Genomic DNA, 10,599 nt, shown 5'->3' on the forward strand with positions numbered 1-10,599 from the left:
CACGTTTTATTGAATTAGACAGTAAATTCAAATCATTAAAAAAAATAACGAGGCTTGTTTATCAACAAGATAAATGTAGGGTTAATACAGTGAGTTTCTCAAATTTCTACGTGAATTGAATTTATAGTTTTTGAATACATATTATAAATACCTCATGAATAAGTTCAAAAAAAAATTTAAAAAATACGCCATGGAACCGTATGGGGCCAACGGAAGGGGGCCACCCGGATTGAAACCATTGATAAATTTTGATAAGAGGATTATGCTCAAAATTGAAATCCTGCAACACTACAGTAATCCTATTCCCATTGAATTTCAGAATTTCAATCGCACAAACACAATTGGAGAAATGCTTGCTGATGGTTTTGGTATGGATACTGCGTGGAGGGTCGTGAGAAAATTGGATATGGAAAAAGAGCCGAAAATCATTGGATTCGACAATGACAACACTAGAAAAATATTCTTCCGAGTTGCAGCTCTGGTAGGTCAATTTTATAAATTTGATCTACTTTTAAACTTTTCAGAGCTTCTGTGCTCCACGAGACACGGAAGATATTGACTATGTCGCTCAAAGAGAACATCCGACGGATAGTTTTCGAGTCAATGGAGTGTTTTCGAATATGAAGGCGTTTGCGGAGACGTTCAACTGTCCAGTTGGATCTCCGATGAATCCAAAGAAGAAATGTGAACTTTTCTGATCTTACTCGATTTCGAATAAAACTTTTATAGCGTGACCTCTTACAAAAATCTGGGAAAAAACCTAAATAATAAGAAAAGAAGCAGCAAAAAATCACAAAAAAACCAATGTTTCAAAGTAAGAGCCCTTTAAATTTTATTCAGAACTTTCGCCTATGTATATTCCTGATAGCAGTTTGTGAGTTTCCTAGGCTTTCTGGAACACTGAGACCTTGGATATTCAAAGATCTGGGAATCTAGTTATTTTGTTGTAGTAAACATTCTAGAATTCTGAATCCTTCAGATCGAAATCTGAAAATGGCGTTAAAAGAAAAATGTTCTAATCCGTTGATGTCTCTTGTGATTATTCTGGTGTTGTTGGTTGTGGCACTGATAACTGCTGTGATTGTTTTAAGATTGGACAAGAATCCGAGGATTTCTGGACCACCAGAAGAGTTGAGAAATGCAACTAATTCTCCAGAATCTCTGAATCCTCAGAAGAATAAAATTTACACATTAAAACCATCAGATCCGCCTAAGATTCAGGCGACAAATCCTACAAATTCTCGACAAATATTCCAAATTTTAAGCCAAGAAATGTTTGTGAATCTCCAGAATGTATCACTTTAGCACATCAATTGGTAAGTTGAAATTGTGGAAATCATGAAATTTTGAAAATTAAAATCTGAAAATTACGGATTCTTAACGTTTTTTGGCAAAAAAAACATTGGCAAAAAATTAAACAATTTTTTTCGAGTTGCCGGAAATTAATTTTCCCACCTTTTAGGAACACTTTTTTTCAAGAGAACTTGATCTTTTCGGTGTCTTTATTTTTCTAATTTTTGAAGGCTAATTTGATTTTTGGGGTTTTTTAACGTATGTTTTTTTTAGCAAAATTCAAAATTTAAAGTTGAGAAAATTGGGAAATATCACGTCAACAAATCAAATTTTTCCCGAAAAAAAAGGTCTCCGGCAACTTAAAATGTTTGTGAAGAATTCAGTAATCCTGAATTCTTTGAATTTTCTCAGTTTTGTAGTTCAATCAAAAAAGAGTTTCAGCATAACTGGCAGGACCCAAAAATCGATCCATGCATAGATTTCTACAAACACTCCTGTGGAAAATACAATGAGCATACTGTAGTAGGCGGAACTCCACGATCAAAAAATCCAAAATTATAAAGGGTTTGATTGAAGGTAATTTCGGAAATAATACTTCTAAATATAAGATCAAATTATACTTTTGCAGAACACCTTATCAAAAATGATCCGACCGATTCGATTGCTGAAAATGCTCAAAAAAAAACTTATTATCAAAAATGTGAAAATATGAAAATATCCGAGGATGTAACAGAAAATTCTGGAAGTTAATAATTTTTTTAATGTTTTTAGGACTTTGAGGAAATTTAGAGCAAAGTTTCAAGGACATTTTTGAGGATATAAAGCCAATTGGATCCTGGCCAATTTTGGATCCAAATTGGTGAATGGTTTTTTAGTTAATTAAAGGCAGAAATTAATTAATCACTAATTACAGAAATGCTGATTAACTTGGCGAAACTCGGAAAATATGACAATGGACTTTTCACATTCTTGCCCCAAAGTGCTCCTTGGATTCTAGTTGTTCCAGCCATAGAGAGAAGTGAACCAGGCGAATTTTTGAGAAACAATGTGATTTTTGGCTAATTGTTGCTATAAAAATTCTTGTATTTTGAATGCTTTTCAGGGAATCGAGAAAATTTTGGAAGCAAATGGAGTGCAATTTGATCAACAAACTCTTGATGATGATTTTGACGAGTTTATGACTTTTTATGAGAAAATTCGAAGAGTAGTATTTGAAACTTTAAAAAAAGCTTTTGTCTAACTTTCAGATTCCTGTAGACACACAAAGCATGAATACAGGTCACATCACAGAGCAAATTGAGAGGAATCAAATTCCGAGTATTGATTTTGAGAAAATTGTAGAAAATTTGATAGATTCTCAGAAGAAAAAGGCAGTTGAGATGGTGAAAAATAAGACTTTAATTCATAAAATTGTTTTTTTTTTTGGGAAAAATGACAATGTGAGTGATTGGAGATTCCGGGATTCTGAACATTTGAAAATTTTCGAATTTTCGAAAATTCTGAGTTCATGAAATTTTAGAAATTTAGGTTTTTTGGAAGTTCTGAGATTTTGAAATCCTGAAATTCTGAGAATTTTAAACTCTGAAATTCTGATATTTTGAAATTCTGAAATTCCGAGGTTCAGAGATTCCGTGGTTCTGAAAACTCATTTTTTCCCATTTTCAGCTCGAAACGCTCATTCAAAAAACGTCAAAACGAGTTCTGGCCAATTTCCTCATTATCAATTACATCGATTTATTCACTAAGAGTTTGCTCATAGATCCAGATGACGTTGGAAAATGTGATGAGGTCTAAAAATCATTTTTAGGAATTCTCTTCAATTAAAAAATATTTTCAGATGGCCACTGATAATCTTCCAGAAGCCGGCTTTTCAGTGATTGTGAAAAATCATTTTGATCGAGAAAATATTCAAATCGTCTCGGATTTAGTGGAAGAAATTAAGATAGTTTTGAAGAATTGATTAAGGAATCCACGTGGCTTCATGAGAATACGAAAATAGCTGGAATTCTGAAACTTCGAAAAATGAAGAAAACGATTGGGTACCCAGAAGAGTTTGAGAATCTCGATGAAATTTATAAAAATCTAAACAATTTATAAAAATCTAAAGCCGATGAATCCGAAGAAGAAGTGTGAACTTTTTTGATATGGGCGGAACTTTGAATTTTAATAACATTTTCATTACGTGTCTTCTCAAATAATACAAAAAAAATCTGGCAAAACCCAGAATAAAAAAAGGTTGCAGGCAAAATTATGAATTAATTAGAGGCGAGCCTGAAAGTCAGGAGTTCTTCAAAATGTTACCTGTCATCATTTTTAGGAAAAACTTTCCAAAAATGGAAGTTCGGAGAGTATGCTGGTGACCATTGGACTGATCCTTACCTGTCAAGCTTGTTAAAAAAAGGACGGCACAATGAAAGACAACTACATTTGGTTGTTTGGTATTTCGGACATTTTTCAAAGACGAGGTCAAACTCTACCCATTTTTAGTTACCTGTAGTTGTTGGAACCGGAGGTGTCGACACTGGAGCAAAAGTGGGTGGAGCCTGTGGATCATAACTGCATGCGAAGTAGAAAGCTTCGGTGTCCATGAAAGTGTTCCATTTTGAGTTAACTGTAGATTCGGCTGCATAATTCTGGCTTCCGAGGAAATCGAAATAGGTGAATCCAACTGGAGTTCCATTATCCCAGAACCATTGTCTGTTGGAGTTGTTACGGTTGAGACCAATCCAAAAGTTTACGTTGTTATAGCCAAATGCGGTTCGCGCGTAAGCTGAAGAAGTAGAAATTCATATTTGAGCCTGGATTGATAATTGAGTTCAAAGTTAACATCCTAGAGAACTTACATGCCAAAAAAGCAGAAGTTTGAGCATCGGGAACATACGCTAAATACGATGACGTCACTGGATTCTGATAATGACACCAATTTCGAGCATCCTCGTATGCTAGCTTCTGAGGAACAAATTTGTAGCACAGTCCTTTGACTTCCTTGTCTCCATTGTCAAAACAGGCGCTTTGAACTAACACGAAAAATGAGAATAGTAGAAATATAAATTTTATAAGCATATTGAATAGAAAAATGTGAAAAGCTACTCGGGTGGAAGGTATAAGAAGGGAAAATTTTGAGGGGAGGGAGTCATGAAAGAGGTCTTAAATTTGTTAAAGAGAATCTCTGATAAGAAGTTTGGAAATAGCGGAAAATTTTGGGATGGACAGTGAATAGGGATGGAGAGTGGAAGAAGACGGAATAGGAAATTTGATAAGAACGGGAAGGATTTTTGAAAAAAAATGACGAGCTTGGGGAACAAAAAAGGAAACACCTTAGTTTAGGATCAGAAGTTCAAATTTGAAAAAATTTGTGCGAAAAATGAAGTCAGTCACTTTTGAAGAACCACTGATAAGAATGGTCTTAAAATATCATCTGGTAAGACGAAAGAGTAAACATTTTGTTTGTGTTTAGTTCCGCTTTTTTTCTTAAAATTTTGTTGAGTTCAGTCAATTTTATATGCCAGGTATTTATGCTGAAAATGGGAATTTCTGAAACGTCATTTCAATTTCTGAGGAAGACGAACACCATTCCGGATAAACAAAATTCGATATTTATTGAGTTAAAACATTTATTTTTTTCATTCAAAACAATATATTCTGCTGATTGTCTGGACCTTGAAACATAAGGAGACCAACATTTCATTCAGAAAATGAATATTGAAATTTTCAAAAATTATCATCTGACGCATGTTCGTAGACCTCCCAAAATCACGAAACCACCAAAAAGTGGCTGAAAATTAACAGTTTATCACTCACCTTCAACATTTCCTCGACCGAAAAAAACACGTCTCATTCGAGAAAAATAGAGAATACCAGACTTTCCAAAAGCAACCAATCTCACAAATTTCAACCCAAAAACCTAATCCTTACACATTCTCACTTACCTGTAGTCGTTGGAACAGGAGGTGTGGATACTGGAACATTCGCGATAGTAGTAGTCTTTGGAGGAGCAAAAGTGGGCGGAGCCTGTGGATCATAACTGCATGCGAAATAGAAAACCTCGGTTCCCAGGAAAGTGTTCCATTTTGCGTTAACTGTAGATTCGGCTACATAATTTCCGCTTCCCAGGATGTCGAAATAGGTGAATCCAACCGAAGCTCCATTATCCCAGAACCATTGTCTGTTGGAGTTGTTACGGCTGAGACCAATCCAAAAGTTTACGTTGTTAGAGCCAAATGCGGTTCGAGCATAAGCTGAAAAAACTTCGAGTTAGTAATTTTGAAATTATCTGTGTTTCTAAAAAAGATAGAGACGAGTGACCAACTAACAAAATATTTGGCATACAATTTTTAATATTCCCTCAGTCGAAAACGCTTTGATATCTCTGTCAATCAGCAAGATTATCGGGGTCCCAGATTCATAACTTACATGCCAAAAAAGAAGAAGTTGAGGCATCTGGAACATATGCCAAATAAGATGACGTCACTGGATTCTGATAATGACACCAATTTCGAGCATCCTCGTATGCTAGCTTCTGAGGAACAAATTTGTAGCACAGTCCTCTGACTTCCTTGTCTCCATTGTCAAAACAGGCGCTTTGAACTAACACGAAAAATGAGAATAGTAGAAATATAAATTTTATAAGCATATTGAATAGAAAAATGTGAAAAGCTACTCGGGTGGAAGGTATAAGAAGGGAAAATTTTGAGGGGAGGGAGTCATGAAAGAGGTCATAAAATTCGTTAAAGAGAATCACTGATAAGAAGTTTGGAAATAGCGGAAAATTTTGGGATGGACAGTGAATAGGGATGGAGAGTGGAAGAAGACGGAATAGGAAATTTGATAAGAACGGGAAGGATTTTTGAAAAAAAATGACGAGCTTGGGGAACAAAAAAGGAAACACCTTAGTTTAGGATCAGAAGTTCAAATGTTTGAAAAGCGGAGAAAAATTTCTGGACGGATTCAGTTTCGAGCGCTGGGAAAACACTTCTCCACCAACTGTCGCAGTTGTTCTTCATCTTCTTCGGTTCTAAAAGTTAGTGATTTTTTTATTTGAAGAATACAGTAACGGTTAAAAACATAGCAACCGTTGACTTTCCCTGTGCATAGACGCCCACCCTATACATGCACTTTGAGCTCAATTATCTTGGTTCCCATCAGAGATATCGAAAATGTTTTAACTGATAAAATGTTTATCATAAAAGCACCTTTTGATTATTGGACAAGTTTGCACAAAGTTATGAACAATAGTATAGAGTGACACTCACTAATGTTCGCTACTGTATATTTTTTAGTAGACTGATTTTTGATATCTCTCATAGGTATCGAGATAATTGAGCTCAAAGTGGCACGACTCTTCTTTCAGTGCCAGTTTATGATTTTTGACACTTTGTTGGTTTCAAGTGGTATATCTCACTTGGATGAGTTTCTAAAAAATGTGTCCACTACAAAATTTCAGATCTGATTTCGTTTAGTAATTCTGGAAATTTCAGTCTTAACCGACAAAAAGCTTAAAACTTTCCCCTAAAAATTTCTAACATTTTTTTCACTAACCTTGCGTTGACGAAAGGCACAACCGGAACATCAGGATGCGTCGATTTGAAGTGTGGCTGACAAACTTGAGCACGAGTGAAAGATTTCTGGCAGATAATGCATTTCCAACTGAAAATTCAAAATGTTTTAAAGGGTTGAGAGGTATCCATCTTACGTTCTCAATTCTGAATGACTGAGAGCATGGTTTCTAAGTTTGGAGAAGTAAATCCCAACAAGTGCTTTGTTGCAGATTTTGCAATAAATCCTTTTACTTAATTCCTGTTTTGGGCCAGTCTTATCCTCAATATTATCTTCATGCCATGTCTGGCGTATTTCCTTTGGAAAGCACTATCTCTCATTTCCAAAATGTTTTGTTCCTCTTCCTCCGTTCTAAAATTGTAATAATATATTTTCTAAATAATCGCTGGAAGATGTGATGAAACTAACATAGTTCTGACCAGAGGAACAAACTGGATCCCAGGATGAATACTAAGGAAATGTGGTTTACCGGAAGCCGATTGTGCAAACATCGTTTCACACACAGTACATTTCCATCTGAAAATCTAATTAAAATCTATTATTCAAATGATTCATCTTACGTTTTTAAGCATAAATGAGCGGCTGCATGAACTTTGTGATAAAAACTATTTGACTTGATAACTTTTTTGTTACAGAGTCTGCATTCAATCATCTTGGTGGAACTTGATGACTTCTTATCAGACACCGGCTGCTCCTCTAAATCCCCCATCTCCTCCTCAACATCTGGAAAATCCATCTCCATGCTTTCAGCTGCTTCACTTGAGGATGCGTTTTCCACTTTTGGAGTTCCGAGCTCTGTAAAATTACGATTTTGAAAGTACACCATACAACTTGGCACACTATCAACTGGGACGCAACAAATATTGAACTTTCTAAACTCACCTTCATTTGGAATAATGATTTCAACTTCCGGCTTTTCCCGTTTTATCCTTTTCGTTGGCAATCGTGATTGATCTTCAGATGTTTGTGGCTGATTTCGGTATGCTAGATCTAAAAGTTTTAATAATTCAATAATAAACCATTTCATTCGTAACTGTAAAACCTGTATAAAAAGGACCCTCATGATTTCATTTTCTTGAAAAAGTTTGGTTATCTTTTATGAGAACAGACATAAATTTGGTTGAAGAAAACGGCATGAGGGGGTCTTTTTTAGAGATTTTATGGTTTTTTTGTGGAAAATCTTATATTTTTCAAACTCACTCTTTCTTTTGTTCCGAGCAACTCGTTCCATATTAGGTGGCGCATCGATTTCCGGCTCTTCACGTTTCACACTTCCCCTCACCATATGTGGCTCCTCTTCGGACGCTTGTGGTGCATTCGAGGCTTCTGAATCTGAAAATTAGACTAATTTGAATGTGAAACTGCTTATTCGTAACTCACCCGCAACTGGACCATCGTTAGTCACTGCGAACTCCATTTGTTTCTCTGCTAAAAACGCCACCAAACTAGTGAAGGCGGATCCTGCCGGAGTTTTGACAACGATCGTCATGTTGTTTATTCTGTTAGCTAAAACAACGATTTTTGTTTTCTATAGATTAGTCGAGCGAGAAACTGACAGAGAATATAATCATAAAGCATAGACTAGAAAGAGTCCACATCTTTGAGAGGGAACGAAATACAGTACTCAGGTAATTCTGGGGAGAGGTTTGGGGCTTAATTGGAGTTGATGTGGGAGTTACCCGCGAAGTTTGGGAGTTACCCAATTGAAACGGGAGTTACCCAGGTTATTTGGGAGTTACCCATGTGATCTGGAAGTTACCCGTTACGGGGACTATATGGGGGCAAAACAGGGAACGCTGAATTCTAGATTCTCGTTCTTTACAAGCGGGGGCTATGTGGGGAGTAAGTGGGGATTCCCCTTCCGACTGGAAAGAGGGGAACGGGAGATAGATGGAGGATAAATGGGGAGCGCCAACAGAGTATACTGGCACAAGCGGATCCTCGATGACGCAAAATTTTGTTGTAAGTTTGTTTTTGTGATGATTTGTTTTATTTTTTTTTCGATAACCCATATGCTTTCTTCATCGTACCCAAAGCGTTTACGAAGGAAAACGAAAATAAGACTGGTGAGTGCTCTTTCTTGTTTCTATCGAAGATTATTTTATCTGTTCAGGACTGGTGCGAAAAAAAAGGAGAAAGGCAACGATGGTGAAAAACCGAATCGAAAGACAATGATTTTATTGGACCTCCTTCCTCTGTCATTCCCTCTGGTTTTCCTCAAGGATCAGTCTCCGGTCCCTTACTATTTCTCATATTCATCAATGATCTGCTCTTAGAACTTGAACAAATTCCCTCTCTTCACCTTGCCGCCTTTGCTGACGATATCAAACTGTATTCTCATGACCCAATCGCCCTTCAAACTGGTATCAACATGGTTGTAAATTGGGCTTCCGCCAACCATCTCCCTCTTGCCCACTCTAAAACTGCCCTTCTTCGCCTAGGTTCCCATAATTCTTCCCATCCTCTCAATATTGCGGGTGTCACACTTACTCCCTCCTCCTCCGTCCGAGACTTGGGACTCATTACTGATTCCTCTCTCAAATTCTCTGCTCACATCAACAAAATCACACTCTAGCTCTTCTCCGCTCCAAACAACTCTTAAAGTCATTTAGATCTAAGTCTCCAGAATTCTACATTCATCTTTTCAAATGTTATGTTCTCCCGATTCTTGAATATTGTTCTGTAGTTTATTCCCCTCCGTCTTCTTCTCGCCTTGCTCTAAAACTAGAATCTCCCTTAAGATTTTTCTCTAAGTGTATTTTCCAGCGTTGTAATATCCAGTACAGCTCCTACTCTGATCGTCTCTCTATCCTCAATATGCTCTCTATTCGTCATCGTAGGCTAAAAGCTCAACTAATTCTTCTCTATAAATTGTTAAATGGCTCCGCCTACTTTCCTAACCTAAATGCACATGTCAAATACTCCTCCTTCCCTCGTCGCCCTATGAACTTAATTATTGTTCAGCCCTACTCCTCTGACTATTTTTCTTCAATTGTTCCCCTGTGGAACGCCATCACTTCCCAAGTTACCCGATTTCTCCTACCTTCCGAGTTTGAATCCTTAATTTCTTCCAGTATTACCCGCTATTGATTTATTTGCTCCCTATTTTTTCTTTTTCTTTTCTCTTCTTATACCGGTTCGTTGTTCCTGTGTCAAATATCTTAATTATCCCGTTTCCCCTCCCCTACTTAGATCGGCCTCGTGAGGGGCATTTTTTCTGAGTCTTTCATGTCCTGCCCTCTATTGTTTCATTACCTGGTCAATAAATTAATTCAATTCAAAGACTCCAGAGAAAGATCAACAAATCCTGAAGAGAAAAATTGAGAATGTAAGTGTTATGAAAGCGAAGTTCGGAGATATTGAAATTTTGAATTTCAAAAGTTTAGGAATTAAGAAATTTTTCGTTCTAAATATAAAGCATGACAGTATAGAAACACCGAAAATAGTTCTTAAAAATATGAAAATACTGAAATTAGAAGGAAATTCAAAAGTTCTTGAATTCTGAAAATTCGAAGTTCGGAAATTTTCAGAAAACAGTAGAGTTTCATGAAATCTATACGGTTTTAAAATCGCACAAATCATAGACTTTTTAAAATTCTGAAATTTCGTAAAAAATTTCAGAACTTTCCGACACCGGCCCACGATCCAAGGGTACATCGAAAAAGGGTACATCGAGGGTACATCGAGTTCTTAGGGTACATTGGTTCTGAGGGTACATGGGATCTTAGACTGTAAGGCGTTTTAGCCTAA

At 36.5% G+C, this 10,599-nt stretch overlaps 5 protein-coding genes across 5 annotated transcripts in view; 3 read left to right on the plus strand and 2 right to left on the minus strand.

The window, feature by feature from the left end:
- CBG17780 overlaps nt 1-698 on the plus strand; it is a gene marked incomplete at both ends in the record, with an annotated part of 4,053 nt that extends 3,355 nt beyond the window's left edge. Inside the window, 2 exons of the mRNA XM_045242879.1 lie at nt 257-481; nt 525-698. Of these exons, the coding sequence (XP_045096302.1) occupies nt 257-481; nt 525-698 (399 nt within the window). The remainder of the gene's footprint in view (nt 1-256; nt 482-524) is intronic.
- Nucleotides 699-2,208: 1,510 nt separating this feature from the next.
- On the plus strand, nt 2,209-3,253 carry CBG25695 (the record flags this gene model as incomplete). Its single annotated transcript, XM_045242880.1, has 5 exons — nt 2,209-2,340; nt 2,396-2,497; nt 2,541-2,732; nt 2,959-3,081; nt 3,131-3,253. 5 exons carry the CDS (start codon nt 2,209-2,211, stop codon nt 3,251-3,253), a joined length of 672 nt encoding a protein of 223 aa, XP_045100040.1.
- Nucleotides 3,254-3,403: 150 nt separating this feature from the next.
- On the plus strand, nt 3,404-3,436 carry CBG25694 (the record flags this gene model as incomplete). Its single annotated transcript, XM_045242881.1, has 1 exon — nt 3,404-3,436. The coding sequence occupies one exon, from the start codon at nt 3,404-3,406 to the stop codon at nt 3,434-3,436; it is 33 nt and encodes a 10-aa protein (XP_045100039.1).
- Nucleotides 3,437-3,785: 349 nt separating this feature from the next.
- CBG17779 lies at nt 3,786-5,920 on the minus strand (the record flags this gene model as incomplete). The annotated part of the gene is made up of 2 exons (XM_002631795.1): nt 3,786-4,063; nt 5,707-5,920. Coding segments are annotated over 2 exons (492 nt in total), but the record flags the coding sequence as incomplete, so codon positions are not given.
- A 320-nt stretch (nt 5,921-6,240) lies between these two features.
- CBG17778 lies at nt 6,241-8,338 on the minus strand (the record flags this gene model as incomplete). Its single annotated transcript, XM_045242882.1, has 6 exons — nt 6,241-6,307; nt 7,258-7,365; nt 7,410-7,644; nt 7,732-7,839; nt 8,050-8,181; nt 8,230-8,338. 6 exons carry the CDS (start codon nt 8,336-8,338, stop codon nt 6,241-6,243), a joined length of 759 nt encoding a protein of 252 aa, XP_045096301.1.
- Nucleotides 8,339-10,599: the final 2,261 nt, after the last annotated feature.

Source organism: Caenorhabditis briggsae (genome assembly GCF_000004555.2).
Source record: "Caenorhabditis briggsae complete genome, chrII, whole genome shotgun sequence".
Taxonomy (NCBI): Eukaryota; Metazoa; Nematoda; class Chromadorea; order Rhabditida; family Rhabditidae; genus Caenorhabditis; species Caenorhabditis briggsae.